This window comes from Rosa rugosa, chromosome 2, assembly GCF_958449725.1.
Source record: "Rosa rugosa chromosome 2, drRosRugo1.1, whole genome shotgun sequence".
NCBI classification, from domain to species: Eukaryota; Viridiplantae; Streptophyta; class Magnoliopsida; order Rosales; family Rosaceae; genus Rosa; species Rosa rugosa.
Window position 1 is genome coordinate 66,758,196 of NC_084821.1, and position 18,833 is coordinate 66,777,028.

At 38.8% G+C, this 18,833-nt stretch overlaps 1 protein-coding gene and 1 long non-coding RNA gene across 3 annotated transcripts; both read right to left on the reverse strand.

The window, feature by feature from the left end:
- Positions 1–1,772: 1,772 nt before the first annotated feature.
- On the reverse strand, positions 1,773–3,876 carry LOC133733200 (uncharacterized). Of its 2 annotated transcripts, XR_009857538.1 has the most exons (4): positions 3,837–3,876; positions 3,489–3,712; positions 2,504–2,708; positions 1,773–2,111 (listed from the first exon to the last, which is right to left on the reverse strand). It is a non-coding gene; the product is annotated as an uncharacterized LOC133733200 (long non-coding RNA). The 2 variants fall into 2 exon arrangements; XR_009857537.1 differs by lacking the exon at positions 3,489–3,712 and having other exon boundaries at positions 3,837–3,873.
- Positions 3,877–13,658: 9,782 nt separating this feature from the next.
- Positions 13,659–14,012, reverse strand: LOC133731340 (cysteine proteinase inhibitor 1-like). Its single transcript, XM_062158735.1, has one exon. The coding sequence runs from the start codon at positions 14,010–14,012 to the stop codon at positions 13,659–13,661; it is 354 nt and encodes a 117-aa protein (XP_062014719.1).
- Positions 14,013–18,833: the final 4,821 nt, after the last annotated feature.

Below are 18,833 nucleotides of genomic sequence, written 5' to 3' on the forward strand. Positions count from 1 at the left end.
AATTCACCAACAATCATCCCTTTAGTGCTTTCAAGCACAACTCTCCAGATTTGAACTAGACATGTAAAGCCACAATTTTTCAAAATTTCAAGTTATTCGGAGTTCAAATGAATGGTCAAACAGAGATCCAAAGTGATAGAAAATGCTGATTTCTGCAGAAATCCTGAAACACTGTGTTAACTTCATAATATCATAAGTATCCCATTTCAACTTCATTTTGAATGAAACCAAGTTTAAAACGATCATTGAAGAATCTATTTTAAGGTGCCAAAAACTGAGATTAAAAGAAGTATAGGTTATTCGAAAACAACAGAACAGCCCACTAGTTCAGCTTGGTGGTTGTCTTTGAGGCATACTATCGAACACATGGTGTGCAATATTTGAACCTTAATCTATTTCAATTCTAAGCATTCTAATGGAGTTACCAAAGCTAACTAATAGTCAAAAGTGTATTCCATAACAACTTTGAGCACATGGACAGAAATTTTAACACATATGGGTCTCACTCTCACAATAACACTTATCAAGAAGAACAAAATCAATGATAAAATTATACATACAAGCTTACTGTCTTGCTGAGCTCTCACTTTGATGGTGGGCTGATTTGAATCTTCCAACGAAGACACAATTTTGATCAACCCCAATGAAATTATTAAATGAAAGAAGAAACAAGGAGAGTACTTACAATACCACAATTTTTCCATCTAAGCATTCAACCCCAAACCAAGAGCAAGGGTCAATATCTCCATCTTCATCATTCTAATTCAACAAACCACCAAATGGGTCACTCACTACTCTCTCTCTAAAACTCCAAAGCCAAACTTGCACAAAGATACAACCTTTAAGCATTTTCCTTCACTTGGCAGGGGAGGACTAGGAGGCGGCGGATTTGGCTTGGGCGAGGAGCTGGGAGCTTCGATAGTTTGATTGGATAGCAGATTTACTTTTGAGTGGGACGCGGAGGTTGGCGTGGAGCCATGGACTTTCGATTTCGGGGAGAGAAGAAGACTGAGAAATGAAGTGTTGGAAATTGATAAATGAAATGGAACACAAAAAGTCAGTAGCCCTAGCCTAATTAAGTTGTCAAAGATGCGGTTAGTTGGATCTTTTTTTACAAGGTGTATTGATCAGACAACACATATATGAAGTTATGTTGTCTGATTCTGCACACATTAAATTTGAGTTGACGCAACATGGAGGGAAAGTTCCCGCCCATTTGCAATCAAAATATCAGTTTTGGTGCTAGAGATAGGCATTTTTCATTCAGACAACACAAACAAGTAATTACGTTGTAGGAGTCAAATACCAAGAGGTAGATTATCAAATAAAGTCAAAGTACGTTCCCGCTATGTGCAATGGTTTTGGCGCTAGGATAGATATGTTTCATTCAGACAACACAAATAAAGTTTTTATGTTGTAGGATTCTTAAATCATGACATATATGTAGTACATATTTGGCCCAAATTTGTGTCAAACTAGGAGGCAAATCTGCCGCTCTTTTTTTTATCATTCACACAACAAAATATTCTTGTCAGTGTTGTGCAATCACCTTCTAAATAAAATCTTCAAAATTTTTATGGCCTTATACAACGTAAGGTTCTTAAACGTGTTGCATGATTGACTTTCCATCATCACACAACAACTTTTTTTTTTTCGTTGTGTAAAAAGTGTTGTATATTGACGTTATTGGCCTAGTGCTACTTTTGACTCATAAACCCCACAGTTGGTGGCTTCAAATTGCCAAAGCTGCTTGATCTAAACCTACTAACTTACTAAGGCTTGGTTTCATTCAGCAAAGCTCACTATCACTCATGAGCAGTCACCTCAAATTTGATCCTGCCTAACTTTGTCTTCACTATCTCCTCCTAGTCTTGCATCAATGCACTGCCTAACTTTGTCTTCACTAAGTTTTGGTGTAGCCTAACAAATCCCAAAAATTCCAAAAACAGCTCGGTTAAAATGAACAAGAGCATATTCCTATGTCTCCATTGCTGTAGGTTGCTCCTCCTTGAAATAGGTTCTTATGGAAATAGCACTTGAACAAAAGACAGCAGTCAGCAAGCCCTCTCAACTCATTTTTGTACATCTTGCGACTCTCAAGTCTTAAAAACCTCCAATTTATAAGTAACAACAGATCAATATATCTAAGAACAATGATGTCTAGATAATTATATAGAACTCGACATTCTAAGATTTCATCTAAAGCTAAGAACTATTCCTTAACTAATAAGTAGTTATATACTTCCATAAGTTTTGTATTCCAATACCAACTGAGACCTAGCATAGATGCAACTCCAAATAACCAACAAGCAAAATAACAAATAGTACATTGAGTTGGACAGTTAACAATTGATGAGTTCTAATTTCTAAAGTTTTCAACCAAGAACAAGAAAAAGGCAATACAATTAATAAGTTTTATTTTATATAACTCAGACGATGATATAAGATTTCACTATGAATAAGAATAAGCCTATAGAGAACAACTATGAATTGAAAAACTTACTCTCAGTTCTGAAGGCATCTTTGTTTTGACTGGGCCAAGTTTCATCGTTCCACCACCAACCTTCAGAGCAGCGGGAGGTAGAGAACCAGGTCGAGCAACCTTGGCCTTACCTTTGCCCCAAAAATGCCAGGACTTATAAAGTGTTTCTTGGAGTCAGTCAGAGCCTCCCACTGCTGTACATCCTGGGAGAGATCAACCTCCTCAGCTGTAAGACCATTAACATGTCATTAGAAAAACTGTGGATGCAGAAAACAATGAACTAGCAGGTTATTCCAAAAAACGGAACAAAAAATTGACTGGATATAGGCCTTGTGGCTTATGTACACACTCCAACTTATAATACATCCACAGACCCTAAAGACCAGATATGCCTATCCGGAGTCCAATAGCACATATATTATGTCATCGTTATTGTCTTGCTAGTGCTATTTACCAGACACAAACCAAGCTTTCAAAATTAGTATTGTTATTGTTTCTCTGTACACCTAGAATCATGAGGATTTAGTTTATCAAAGAGATAGATGTGCACATCACTCACTGAGAGCATACACATATATTGCAGTTAATTTTGCAACCCCAAATGGGTTTGTGCTCAAAGCATCAAATTCCATTTGGTTGAATTCATTCCCTTCCCTTGTATTGTTCTGTAAACATATCACGTGTATACCGATTTTAAGACAAATGAAAAGATTAAAGAATTCATTTCCCAAATCAGAAGATCTACTGAGAGACAAAACCAGATGCTATTATCTAAAGTAATGTTATGGGCCTCATTAAAGAAAACCAGACAAAACCACCATTGTTCAGATACCCTCTCAAGTCTCAATTCCAAGCAAAGCAAACCCCAAATTTAAACAAATATGAATCAAATTCAAGAAAACAAACAGATACACAGTTCAAAACCCACACATACAAATAAGAAAGCACCAAAATTGACATGAAAGAAAGAAATTTTCATCCTTTGTTTCACTAAATGAACATGTACCAGTCCAAAACTAGCCTCAGCCTTGTTGTACATCTCCCAAAGTTGCTGGTACGTGATGGGAAACATACAGAATCTCTGGGTTTGCTATACTAATAAAATGGGGGCTCTTCCTCCTCCTTGCCATCTCTCTCTCTGATTCATTTCTGAGAGAACCCATGTCCACTGGGTTTGTGGGTTTCAGTGTTGTTGGGTAGAGACTACTACTAGAGAGAGATAGATAAACCCTACAAAGATAATTTTTGAACTGCTTCAACTGAAATGTCGGTGCTATGGGGTTCAACTAGAATCATAGAGATATAGTAACGGCAAAGTGAAGGAAACGAAAGACTAGAAACAGAAACAACTTACTGCTGGACCGTGAATGCCGAATAAGCTAGTTGATGCCGCTTATGGCATCTGGAAAAATACTAGAAACCCCTCGCCCTTTCACCATGACGGCACAACAATTACAGTTAACGTTCAATTCACGGTCAACAACCCTGAGGATGTTAATTGGCCACGTCAGTGGGGCCCCTTTGGTCTACAAATGTTTTTTGGTTCATTCCCAGCCTACTCCGTAATTATAGGAGGAGATAAATGTAGCTGCCAACAACCATGACCGGCTTTGAACCAAGTCTACGCATAACTTTTTTTTCTTGGCACATAGTACATGCGAGTATTAATTAGAGATCAAATACATTGTCCCACACCAAAGAAGGAAATGTTTATTGTGAGATTCATCGAGGAATTAAGTTCCCTTAATCTCTTGTTCAAGTTGAAGCTCTAGCGATCCGTAAGTAATTCGAGCCGTTCGGATGAAGTTTTTCAGATTTAAATAATTTGGCTTATGACTTGGCAACTTGATATATTGTGTAAAACTACTCCAACCAATATGTTACAGTTTTAGATATTTTTATCATGATTTCAAAATTGGGCTGTGGAACCCATGTTCAAATATAATACATAAAATGCACAAGGCTATAAAAGCATCATACTTAAATTTTAGATTCAAATTTGAGTTCAGATTAGCTGAAATAATGATTTGAGATAATCTTGTAGAAAATGATATATTTTTGAACTCATATTGTTAGATTCATAATTAACTATTTAAGTACGGTCTTGAATATGAGTCGTTCTTACCGTGGCAAAGATTCAAATACGAGTCTTTTAGATCACAAGTCAATACGGACACGTATTTCAATAAAGATTCATTTACTTCACGTAAAAACAAACCCGCATACAATAAAAAATTAAGATCCCTAGTTTTTTTTTTTTAACTAATTTCTAGATTATAAACTTCATACAATTAGGTTTCTTTGATGACAATACTTGTCTAGTATTCGATTTGGATCAGTTTTGCAACTACCATGCTCATTTCCCATAGTCTTGAAAATAACACATAAACAAGAAGAAAAATCAAAGACAAAAAATTCAATTCCAAAAAATTAAGAATAATCAGGTGATCGATTTTTGAATTTTGACTATCAAATATGCAACTAACAAATAGTTCTAGGTTTTGGTTCCAAAAAAGTCGGAGTCAAAACTTGGTTTTCTTCGTGCGGTGGTTTCACTCGTCCGGCGGCTCCCCAGCGCCGATGAAAGCTCTGCCTAGTCGGAGTATGGTGGCTGCAACCGAGCGGGGATGTTGTTGCTTTGGGTGTGGTGTCGTGCGACATCTCTTTTGCTTCCCTATGGTGACAGCGACGGTTCATGGAGCACGATGGTGGACGGGGAGACAATGATTCAATGGCTGGGCTTCTCTGATTTTGATGTGTGGTGGCTATGGCTGGTGGAGCGGTGATCAGTGTCGATGGTCAGTTGACCATGGATGGGGACAGTGGTATGTTGGTGGTCGTTAGGCCCTATGGCAAAGGGTTGATGGAGGGGTGAGTGGAGGGGGGTGGTGGCCTGGAGATGAGAAGATCAGCTGGGCTATTCTTGGTTTTCTGTTGATTGCTCTTAGGCTGGTGTCGAAGCTTTGGGGAAAGGAAGGAAAGGGTTGCAGCTGGTTCTTTTTCTTTATTGGGGTTTTAGGTTTTGTTAGGGTTTTTTGGTTAGGGTTAATAAGTCCCCACTCTTTTGAGCTGGGGTTGGTTTATTTTGTGGTACCATGGTTATGGTGTCATACCCGGGGACGATTAGGTTTGTGGTCGGTTTATTCTTGGTGTCAATATGCTGACATGCGATCATTGCACGTGGTCTTGGCTCTTTTGAGACACGGTGTCGAAGATGACGTAGTCTCTTATGCTGTTGATTACAAGATTTTACTGAGAAACTTGGGTAAATTTGGTCTAAGTAGCCTTGGAAATTGGCGTATTGTGGTTATAGTTGAGCCCCTATCGGCTCATGGTACCTGTAACTGTCTTCTCGTGGGGTTTTGGTCTATGTCCCCCCCAAATGTATGGTTTTGATGATTGAATGAATGTTCTTTTTTCTCTCGAGAAATTTTAAATATACACCCCTAACTATTTAATACACATCTCTATTATTTTATATTTCAAATTAGATTTTATAAGTAGGTTAAATGACCAAAATAGACATCTATGTATTAGAAGAAAAAAAAAATTGAATCGCGCATTTCTATGTCTCTTTTTCTAAACCCTATACGTTGCAATACATCTTTCTTCTCCACACTTCATCACCTAAATTTCGACTATGAACATGAATTTGAAGACCTCGTCCTCGTTCAACAATCTTCAGTTGAGATATGTATTCTTCATCTTGTATTGAATACAATTCAATGTGATCTCGAGAGCTATCTCATTGAGATCCACCGTTATTTTGGAGGTGGTAACCAGTAAGTTGTGAGAGTGAGTAGAGTAAGAAAGCAAAGCATTTGGTTTTTTTTTTCCTATCAGTTTTTAGTTTTCATCTTGCGTAACATATTGAACATGTAGTGCATGAAAGTGTAAATTTTGCAGACTATATTGAAAGTTTAAATTTTGAAGGATTTGCAAACGTTCGAAATTTTACATTTTCAAATTTCAATTAATTGATGTCGTAATGGAGTTGGGATAGGCCAAAATATCCAGCAAAAAATAGAAGAAAATATGTAAAAGAAAATTATGAAATCTCAATATAGTAATATATAATAATCATATTAAATAATAATCTTAATATAGTCAAATAATATGATATTTCATGGTTTTAGAGATTAAGGGTATTTTAGGTCATTTGGGTTGTGTATTTAGTCTAATATTAGAATAAAAAATTAAATAGGTGGTGTATTGAGTATGAGGTGTGTATTAAGAAAATAAGGGTGTGTATTTAAAACTCCTCTTTTCTCTAAAAAAATATATATATATATATATATGCAACTTCTATTATTACCGATATCCTTTTCATTTCTTTATTATAATAAAAACTAATAGGACTGAAGTACAAATTGAGATCCTACGATCCATACCCCAAATATTACTTTTTAGTAAAGGAGACCAATTTTCTAGATTTCTCCCATGGTATGTCATAGACAAAGCCCTCATAATTCACAGTGGAGGATCCATCCTTGACACTAATGACAAGCTTATAATTCATTCCAGCTACGACTTGTTGCTGGCCCTGAACCACCCTCAGGAAAAATAACGCCTTGTGGGATTGCTGGTTCTACTCTGTGACCGCCCACTTCGCGATCTCCTGCACATGCGGGTCACCGATATTCTTGATGGGCTCCCAGCCACCTGCAATTTGGTCTTCAGATGGATCTCCGGAGTCCGGCAGCTGCGACCAAAGGAAGTAGGAGAGCAAAAAGCGCAAGGAAGATGCACTGAGTACGCATCATCTTGATCTCCTTTTTCAAGTTTCTTTCGACTGGTTTTAGTTTTGTTGGAATAGATTGATTGGGTGCTTCGGGAAATGAGGTCAGTGGTGATGCAGTCTAGGCCAGGGTTTTTTTTTTTTTTTTTAGAAAAGGGCGGTGCAGCAGCCCTCAAGCCTTGATAGCCTTGATTAAAGAAACTGTCGAATACAAGGGGGGGGGGGGACAATGAGCCTAAACCCCTGATTACAATAAGTAGAACATCCTGAAATACTATCATGAGTCTCTACTAAATGCTTGTACTCAACAAAGCACCAACTAGCAAGGAGCGCTCTACTGGCGACTCTATTTGCTTTAACTGCATTAACGCAACGGTGACACAACGGAAAGATAACTTGATCTGCAACCCGACTGCAGCAAAGCATAACTACCATACGCACAGCTTTCCCATCATGATGCCACTGGAAACAACCTCCAGTGACACTTAGTTTCACACTGCTACTAGGAGGCAGCGACCATTTGCAAGTGCAAGGAACTCGCTGCCTACCTAGAGCAAAACAGGCACACAAGGTGCAATGACTGGCACACAGGCCACTGCCTCCAACCAGAACACGGTTGGAGCTTATTTCCGACAAAGCAACAACAGAAAAGAAACAACCAAACAAGCAATAAAATCGGAGTAAGGCCAAGTAGGGGTGTGCAAAACATGGTACAAACCGACCAAACCGGCCAAAACTGACCGATAAATATGGTTTGGTTAAGGTTTTTTAACTTTAAAAATTGAAAATTGGTTCAATACCGAACCAAACCATTTATGAAATGGGTTGGTTTGGTTTCTCTTGTACTTAAACCGCGGAACCCGAACCGACCAGTATGTTTGAAACATAAGAGAAAAGGTTTTTTTTTATATATACACACATAATAAATATATATTCATTTGTCCGGTTTGTTCTAAGTAAGTTCTAAATCTCCAGTTATAACTTTATTCTCAAATGATATACTATCATATTGAATTCAAGGCTCAAAGGCCTAAAACCTTAGTATATAATCGCTACAAATTTTTTTATCCTTTCATATCACATATATGATCTCTCAATCTCTCATTCTTTGACCTTTAATATTATCATATTAAGCTAGTATTGATGACTAAGTCGTTAAATAAGTGAATTACTTTGAATCTAATTTACGTTTTAATTTTGAACTATATGTTTTGCATTTTAATTATTGAATTTTAAATTTAGATAGTTTAACATAATTTCAATTCTTGAGATTGAATTTTTACTACGAATTTTTTCATAAATAGCATGTTAATATTATATAGGTGAAAACCGCCTAACCGACCAAACCAAACCATCTTTAATTGGATTGGATTGGGTCGGATTGAGCTTTTTTTTTTTGATGACCAGTTTTCCAAAATGCCTAAACCGCTCACTTTGGCATAGAGACGGTTTGGAATAAAAACCGATCCAACCCAATCCGTGTGCAGCCCTAAGGCCAAGAGGTTTGAGGCCTTGGACCCAACCCAAAACGCCGTTTGCACAGAAATCCCCGCCACCACCACCTCACCCTCAAAGTCACCGCGCCGCCGTCATTGTCGAACCCCGCCCTCGGTCGCACAGACGCCGCTGCCGCCAGATCTGGAACTCCCGTCGCCGCTTGCTGCTCTATCCAACACCAAGATCCACCCAATCCTCGCCGGATTTGCGACGAGATCCGGATGGATCCAACCACCAACCACTGCTCGCGCCGCCGAACTCGAATCCTCCCCAAGAAGACGCCGCAGTAACACCATCCCAGCCCACTGGCCAACAAACTGCCGCCTCCACCCTACCTCTCCTGCAAACGAATTGGACATCGAACCCATCACCACAAAATCTCCACTCCGATTGAGCTTATTCCGAGAAGACCCACTCTCCAACAAGTAAAGAAACAAGGAAACTGGACAAAGCCTAAACGAGGAGGCCGCCCCCAACCCTCAAGCCTTCGATCTAGATCCGGAGGGATCAAGATCTGGGCAAGAGTGGAGGGGGAGGGGAACTGGTTTCTCTCTGTTTTCTCTCTCTGCGGCGCTTATGTTTTTCAAAACAATATCATAGATTTTTTTTATGAGAAGTGTCTAGGCCAGGGTTTATAATTACCAGAATTTATGTCATTACTAATTTTATTATTATTACTTTCTATTTTTATTTTTATTATTCAATTTAAACTTTGAATTTTCTACCTTGTATTAATTTTTGAATATTCTCCAACCACCACAGGTGGTCGAGTTGGTAAGAGCCTCCAGGTGTGGAACCCCCACACCCGGGTTCGAATCCCGCCGACGTTTATTGGAGTTAAATCCCAATATATTCTTGGTGGCCAGGGGGGAGGAAGCGTTCTAACAAGATCCCCCGAGCACGGATTAGTCTCTGGGCCTAGGAAGCCTTTGAGGACACAGTGTGATTGCCAAATAAAAAAAAAGTTATGCTCTTTCAGTAATTAACACTTTACATGAGAGTTATGAAGACTTAAGTTTGGAAGGCCACATAATTGATGAAGTCAAGTCTTTAATTCAGTATTTTCCTAGTTGTAGTAGCTATTTTGTGAGACGGGACGGTAATAAAGTTGCCCATTGTTTAGCAAAAGAGGCTTTGAAACTTAGTCAACCTTTACTTTGTTTAGAGTCGGGGTCAGCAAGGCTTCATCAGTCTGTCAGTATGGATTTCCAGTGTGAAGTCTAGTTGGGTCAAATGCTCATAGTATGAAGTGTTTGATCCTAAAATCATTGAATTCAGTTCATCATGAATGAAGTATCCTTTTGATAAATAAAAAAAAAAAAAATTACTTGAATTAATTGAATAATGCATTTCTATGTTGTTCAAATAAACATTCTTCTCCTACCAAAAAAAATTATTAGAGAGTCCATTCGGACCTCCTAGTTTACTATTTAGATCTATATGTAACTTTTGTCTTTAAATTTTCTATATTTTTTTTTTTTGTTCAAACGACAACTTCATTCATAATCAAATTGACAAACTATGGCATCGTTAAAAACCTTGCACATGAACTGTTAAGTAAAAAGAGTACACCACTTACATCAACAAGACATATCATTCATTACAACTGTTTCCAACCACGGAGGGCCAGCTTCCTTCCAAAATCCATTATTTTTCTCCTTCAATGCCTCTTGAGCCGCAACACGAGCAGCTCGATTGCAAGTTCGAGGAATTTTCCTCCAATTAATAGCTTCAAAACTCACCATCAAGTCTTTGATTTCATCAAATATAGGGTCTTCCATACTGAGGTCGGTTGCAATTGGCTATTGAGAGCTAGAATTATATTACTAGCATCACTCTCCACTTCAACCCTTCTAAAGTCTTCTTTCAAACAAAATTTCAAACCATGTAATTGCTGACAGATTATTCATAATAGAACTACAAAACACATTTAATTGTACCATCTTCACTCTGACCAGAGCTCCAACCCCAACCAATCCTTTCTTCATAAGGGAGCTTTCTGATGATCGGATCTTTAATAGCACCGGTAAGATAGTATTTCCAGTGTCGCTAATGGAGTCACCAAAGTTAAGTGTCGCTAATGGAGTCACCAATGTAATTCACAATGTTAGATTAGGGGATTGCAAAAAAAAAAAAAAAAACACCCACTTGAGAGTCGGTGGCGCACAACCCCGCACACCATGGGAACCTTTGCCCGGAGTTTCTCTCCGATCTGAGGCTATGTACCTCTCTTTGCCTTTCTCTGCTTTTTCCCTTCCGTTGTGTCTCCTTTGTTTTTCCCTTTCTATTGGTTTTCTTAGTTTGTTTCTCTTGTTCCTGACCCAATCTTTTCCATATCTACCTTGTTCCCTCTCAAACCCGTTGTTATACATGTGCATCGCTATCTCCGGTGATGCTTATCCTATTTCTTTTGCCATGGTTTGTAAATATGCTCCTCGGAGCTCGTTTCAAAACGAGGTTTTCCCGTTAGTGCACCTGGTAATGCTACAAGGGATTGAACACCCTTTGGGTGCCTGTCCCTTCGATCCCTTGTTGGATCTCACCTATCTCTCTTTAATTTCAACTAGGCTATCTGGTTGATTTATTGGCAGATAAAGGTCTTCTTGTTGGAGATGGTTTGAGTTCTGTGGTTATGACTTTTTGTTTTTGGAAATTTGGTAGATGGGTACTTCAAAATCACCATTGATCCCCTCAACGATCTCTCCATCTAGCTGGATGTTGCTACTGGTGGCTCTGTTCTATAGGGCGGCGGCGTTGCTGGTTCTTCTTCGTTGATGGCAACTATGTTGGCTAACCAAGATTGTGAGCTTGCCTGGTTTAGGCCCACTATGTTTGTTTCTTTCTTTTTGTCGTTTGGGCCTATGTTGTCTACTTATGTTTCTTTCAGGAAGGCTTAAGGTTAGTTTGGGATTGTTGTGACTTTAAAAAAAAAACTGCTGCTGCTATGTTGTGAGAATAATCAGCTGTGAATTAAAACAGTTTCGTGTTTGGTAAATAATATTTTTAAAAGTGCTGTCAGTACATAAAACAACTGCAGAGTGTGTTTTGATCCACAGTACGTACGTAGCTTCTAAAAGCAACATCTAGGCTGCTTCTAAAATCTGTTGCCAATGACCTATAACTTTCAATTAAAGCTGCTTTTTATTTATTTACCAAACACAATAAAATCTAAAATTTTAAACAAAAACTGATTTTTTTTAAAAGCGAAGCAATCGCAAACGGGGCCTTAGTTGTCCTTCTTGTGTAACAGTTTCCCTTTAATATATCAGTTCTTGTTGTTTGCCAAAAAAAAAAAAACTAATTGTCGCTTTGTAGGATTGAACACTTGGTAAAACTATGTACAAAGTTAGGTAGGAGGCTAGCAGGATGAAGAACAACTTCATGTCTTGAAAATAACTCAAAAACAAGAAGAAAATCAGAGACAAAAAATTCAATTCCAGAAAATTAATAATAAGGGCTAAATACTGGTTATTATCTTGTGGTTTGGGTCCAAAATCAATTTAGTCTCAGGACTTTTAATTTAATCAAAAACACCCATGCACTATTATTTCTAATCTAATAGGTCATTTCGTCATGCATCCGTGAAATGGAGCCGTTAAACCACTAACACAACTCAGCTCTGATGGGGCCATATTGGAAGGAAAATTCCAAAGGAGTTCTAACCCAAATTACACTCAAAATCCCAATGATGCGACCTCTCCCCCTAAACAACCGCTAATATGAAGAACCTCCGCTAACCAAATAGGAAAGATCTCATTTTGCTTGGAAGTACCTCTTCTCGAAGCAAATTCAAAATTCCAAAGCTTTCTTTCATTCTTATCATACCCAATTCAGAGCTTTTCTGAATTTCCAGTAACTGTAAAATATTGAAGTAATGATGGAGTCAGGGGGGCGATCAAGAACTCAGGCTATTGTTGCGGACGACGATCTGTTTCGAATGTATCTGCACCTAATTTAACTATTTAGATGAGATTGACCTGGACCTAAAGAACAAGTCTTATAGTCTAATTGAATATCATTTCTATTATCTATGATATTAAAGCAATCTGCAACTCTTGGGCTACCCATTCCATGTGCCTCTTCGCCAACTTCATTGCAGAAGTTTCAAACTTCCAAGGCCACTCTCTTAGACTTATAGATCCCTTCCCCTCTCTCTCTGTAATATGCATGTGTTTTATTTTGATGTGTCTGAAAATCCAGAAATACGTGAAATGATTAGAGTGTTTTGGGTCTAATTAAATTAAATAAATAAATGATGGAATAGGGAGAGAAGACAAACTTCACGTCGAGTCTTCACTTTTCCCTTGCCCACCAGTCACTTCGCGTCGCTGCTCGATTTTTCTTCAGGTTTCTCAATTTCCTTTCTCTCCGATCTTTTTCACTTTCTCAATTTCAGCAGTCCGATTCAATTTTTTGGATTTTTTATTCTTGGAAGAAAATATGGGATATGTGTAATGATTCTGGACTCGAATTTCCCAATTTTGTTTATTCTGCTTCTGCTTGCTTTTACTCCATTTGCTGTTGTTGCTCAGGTCTGATCCTTCATCCTTGAAAACTACAAAATCTCATGCTTCTCTGGGTTAGAAGAGAGCTATGGTTAATTTTGGAATTTTCTCAACAATATGGGCCCATTAGAGCTGAGCTGGCATGCCACGTCAGCAGTTTAACGACTCCATTTTACGGACGGAATGACCTATTATATGAGAAATAAATCAATAATAGTGCAGGAGTGTTTTTGATTAAATTGGAAGTCCAATGACTGAATTGATTTTGGATCCAAACTACATGGTAGTAATCAGTATTTAACCCTAATAATAATTAGGTGATTTTTGACTATCAATATGCAACATCTATTACTGATATCTTCTTCATTTCTTTATTATAACAAAAACTGATAGAACGGAAGTACAAATTGAGATCCTACGATCCATATCTCAAATATTATTTTCTAGTAAAGGAGACCAATTTTCTAGATGTCTCTTGTAAGTTCTCAAAGACGAAGCCCTCATAATTCACAGTAGAGGATCCATCCTTGACACTAATGACAAGCTTATAATTTGTTCCAGCTACGACTTGTTCCTGGCCTTGAACCACCCTCAGGAAAAATAACGCCTTGTGGGATTGCTGGTTGTACTCGGTGACCGCCCACTTTGCTATATCTTGCACATGCGGGTCACCGATATTCTTGATGGGTTCCCAACCACCTGCAATTTGGTCTTCAAATGGATCTCCGGCAGCTGCGACCAGAGGAAGGAGGAGAGCAAGAAGTGCAAGGAAGAGGCACTGAGTACGCATCATCCTGATCTCTTTTTGTTTTAGTTGACTGGCTTTAGTTTTGTTGGAATAGATCGATCGACTCAATGCTTAGGGAGATGAGATCGAGGTGGTGATGCAGTCTAGGGTTTATATACTATCAGAATTTATGTCATTACTAATTTTATTATGATTACTTTCTATTTTTATTTTTATGTATTCACTTTAATTTTTGAATTTTCTAATTAATGTTTACCTTTTATTAATTTTTGACTTTTCTCACAATTTACTTTTACTCGAATTAATTGACCAATGCATTTCTATATATTTCTTTGTTCAAATGAACAATCTTCTCAAATCTTTTTTCTTAGAAAACTTCCCAATCAAGACAAAAGAACGCGCTCCACGCGATGCAAACCTAGAAAACGCAATTGCTTGATTTTGTTCAAGTCCGGATGTGTAATACCCAAGAAATTCGTTATTATATTTTTCTAGCTCTGAGGATTTTTTAGAATTAATTCAGTGGTTGTTGGTACGATTTCGTGGTTTGTGGATGAAGTGGAATTATATTCGGACGAATAATTATTCAAGAAGCGTCATTTAGTGGGGGGAGGGGGCGCGAAAGTTGACTTTTTATACGTTGGGTTTCTCCTAAAACTTCAATCACGAAAGTCGTATAGCGCGTCGATACGAGTTCGTGGACATATGACACGCTTAAATCGGAGTTCTTATGAAGAAGTTATGGTCAGCGGAAGTTTATGCCATTTTTAGAAATTACTATAAATAGAAGTGACTATTTTGGAAATTCATAATCTGATATTTTTGGAAACCTTCCATTTTCGGAAAGACAGAAACCTCTGTTCTCTCTCCTAAAACGCGACCGACCCGACCCAGACCCGGCCAACGCTTCTTTTTTCGGCAATCTCCGACGACGGCACCAACACAGATCGTTTCGCCACTTCCTTCCGGTCCTCTCTGTGGTGGCCTCTTGCGACGATTCACACTCATGACGGCGCTGCAAGGCGGTGAAGTTAGGATCGATCGGACCCCACCGGAAGTCTCACCTCTGGCGACGGCGAAAGGTGAAACCAACCTTTTTGAGTTCGCAGTAGCCTCCCCTGTCGATCCCTGGTGGTGGTTTTGCTCGATTCTCGTTGTAGAGTTGCAACTCACAGTGAACAGTAAATATTGGACTTCGGACAGCGATCTAGGCTGAGTTGGCTTGAACCTCAGGTATTAAAGTTGCTCTACTTGGTATTCTTGACATTTTAGACGGTTGGATTGATGTAGTTTTAAGTTTTGGGCGGTGGTGGTTGTGGTTGTGGTGGTTAATCTACCGCCTATGGCGGCGCTGTGACGGCGTTCCAACCATGTAAGGAGCAGCTTCTTGTGTTATTTATCATATATTCGTAGATATGAGCATTTCGATATATAATACGTAATTTTTGGAGATCGTATGAGCATGTTAGGGTTGTTGTGATTTCGAACCGTTCGGTTTTCGATCCATGTGGATTCGATTGTCCGATCGACCTGTGGTTTTGATATATCGATCGTAGAAGTGTTCTGGAGACTTTGGGTGGTCTCGGATGAGGTTTCACCTCTATTGGCGTTACTTTTGGAAATTTTAGTTCAAAACGGGGGTTTCAGACTTTAATCGCTTGTGATTTGTGTACAAAGTTGAGACTGTATGTGATTAGGTACTTGACGAAGTATTCTTGGACGGATATTTTGTGGTTGTGCTACTTTGTTCTGCATAGAAGATGCAGCAGGATTCAAAGGTGAGTAATCTCACAATGTTCATTTACGAACGAAGTTACCTTATCGTTTTGTAAGTTATTTATTTAACTGCAAACTATAGTTGATATGAGTAGCATTCCTGAGTGAATGACTACGTATATATATATTCTTATAGGTTGATGGGTGATTTAAACAGTATGTATGACGGGGTTTCATTCTATTGTTTTGAGGCTTGACTTTTCAGGAAACAATGTTTTAGGAATTGAGAATTTCTATTGTTTGAAAAGTATCAAGGTTTGGTGTGAGTTGCTTTAACGAGATTTGAAATGTTTTGATCAGACGACCGGGGGTCTGAAGATCTGAGAGTCACGAGTTGTGATTTTTCTTTTTGAGTTGATTTAACATTTTGGGTCCAGTGTGATTTGCTTAATGTTTTGAATCTGATGACCGAGGGTCTGAGGATTCGAAGGTCACGGGGGGACATCTCCTTTTGATTTGGTTTAACATTTTGGGTCCAGAGCGACTTGCTTAATGTTTTGATCTGGCAACTGGGGAGGTCTGATGATCGGAGGTCACAGGGTGACATCTTCTTTTGAGAGTTGAGTAACATTTGGTCTTGAGTGACCGCTTTTAAATGTTTTGATCTGATGACCGGGGAGGTATGAGGATTAGGAGTTGCTGGGAGTGACCTCAGGCATATATATCGGGACTTCACACCTTTGGCCGGGTGAGTGGATGCGATCAGTTAGAGCTATAGTATGTTGCCATTGTACATCATGGGGAGTAGCGGAGAGCTACTTGATGCTCATGAGTACGTGTTTTAAAAAGGGAGTTTCGGGGATTCTTTCTTTTAAATGTCCAGGTGGGACTTGTGGTCATATTTAATTGTCAGAGTTTTAATTAATATGATTTTGTCACTGGGTGACTTTTGTTATGTTCTTTGAGAAAAAACATATTTAATTGTCAAAGTTTCAATTAATATGATTTTGTCACTGGGTAACTTTTGTTGTGTTCTTTGGGAAAAAGCATATTTAATTGTCAAAGTTTCAATTAATATGATTTCGTCACAGGGTGACTTTTGTTGTTTTCTTTTGGGAAAAGAATATTGTTTTGGGAAGCATGGTATGTGTTTCTTTTTCTCGAGTTGAAAGGTTTTCCTCGTTTTGGTGTGAGTTGTGTGGAGTTTTGTTTTGAGTTACTTATACGAGCTTTCATAAGCTTACCGAGTTTGTTGTGTGGCAACTCGGTGCACTATTCGATGGTGTAGGGGTTAATCCTGCAGGTCAGGGTAATCGTGGCTGAAGCTGAGTTTTCGATAGTTGCATCTTTACGGTAGGAAGCCAATTTTGTGACTTTACCGTTGTTAGGACTTCCGCTTGTAGTAAGCTCTGAGGAGCATTTACTTATTATTTTGTTGTGGCAACTTAATTCATAAACTTGTGTAATATTTGACTATGTGGAGCGAATCTATATTGACATAGAGGGTTCAGGGCATCAGTATGTACTTGGTTTAAAAGGAAAAGTTTTTCAGGTATTTTGTATTGAGGGCTGAACCATCACGCATGTATAATTATGAGATTATATATTGATTTTTAAGTGTGTTTAAAAATCGCGGCGTGACAGGCTGCGCCTCGGCATTGGTGACCGCTTTGGCCTTACTAGCAAGACGTGTGTAGCCGAACGGGAGGCTTGTGTTATGGGAGGGCCTCAAGCCCGGAGGCTAGGGTCAGGAGTAGTGTTTCTTCTCTTTCGGTTAAAGAAGGCAGTTGCGACGTGGCTGTGCGTTAGGATCAGAGTTGGATTGGGCGGGATCGGAGTGGCGTCAATGACGCCGGGCTGGGTACTTGGGTTGGATGGCTGGATGGGACAGATCTGGTGGACGAAGGTGCTCGGACTCCTGAATCGGTTTTTATACCTTTTGTCGGTTGGTGTGGGATGTTGGCCATGACGGTTGGTGTCACTTGTCGGTGATTTGACGGCAATGTGGTTGTGGTGATGGCCTGACGCCGGCGGTGGGGCGGCGGGTTTGGAGGTAAGGAGGTAGGGTTGAAGCTGTTGATTTGTGCCGAGAGGAATGGATACTGTCTCCTTGCTAGTTTGGTCTTCTTTGGGTCTGAATATTGCTATTGGGCCTTATCTGGGCTGGCGAGTGGGTTTGAGCTCAATTCTTGGGCCATGCCGCAGTTGTTTTTATATTTCAAGTTGTTACTTTTTTATGTTGTTTAGTTAGGTTGCGTTTTTTGCGAGCAATAGATCCGTACATTTGTCATGTAGGGTTAGTCGGGCTATATGCATGTGTGTGCAGTGAAAGTGTCTTATCTGCTCTAGGTAAACAACAAGTTCCTTGTTTCTTCAAATGGTCATTACTGCCTAGTAGCAATATCGTCGGATGTATTCTCAGGCGGCAACATAGTAGAAAAGTTGTGCTTTTGGTAATTATGCTACTTTGTAATCGAATCGAGTTATCTTTCCGTTATGTCAAAGAAAATAGAGTAGCCAATAAAGCACTCTATGCTAGTTGGTGCCTAGTTGATACATTTATTTGGTAGAGACTCTTGATATCATTTCGGGACGTTCTCTAGATGCTTATTATAATAAGGTGTTTAGGGACTTTTCAAGAGATTAACTTAGGAAGTTCACACTTTAGATCATTGGGAGAATGGGTTTACAAGAAATTAAGAAGAAGGCAATTCAGATGGGTTATGATTTTTACAATCCCCTAGGAGTGTAGAAAGTACTGCAAATGAGAGTGGGAAATCTCTCCATTTCGGATAATCAGGATGCATTACAACTAAGATACTAATTAAATTTCTAATCACTAGGATGGGTTTACAAGAAATTTATTCTATTAAGAAATTTAGACACAATTAGGAGGGGTTTAGCCTGGTGGTCCTAGTGAGCAAGCCTACAACTTTCTGTGATCCAGCTTGGACAGCCATCTTTCAACTAATCTAGTCAGGTTTAATTTCATCTAAGTTAATCTAATTTAATCATAGTGATGCTTGATCAAAACTTTTTCTGTCATCTTTACCAAAAAAAATATATATATTCTGTCACATATGCTCATTGGAAGGAACCAATAAGACAGAAGGGGAGACATAATTTTGGGTAGTTGTTGAAATACAC

Excerpts from the sequence above, each read along its gene's own strand:
- LOC133731340 (XM_062158735.1), bottom strand. The coding sequence starts at position 14,012 with ATGCGTACTCAGTGCCTCTTCCTTGCACTTCTTGCTCTCCTCCTTCCT.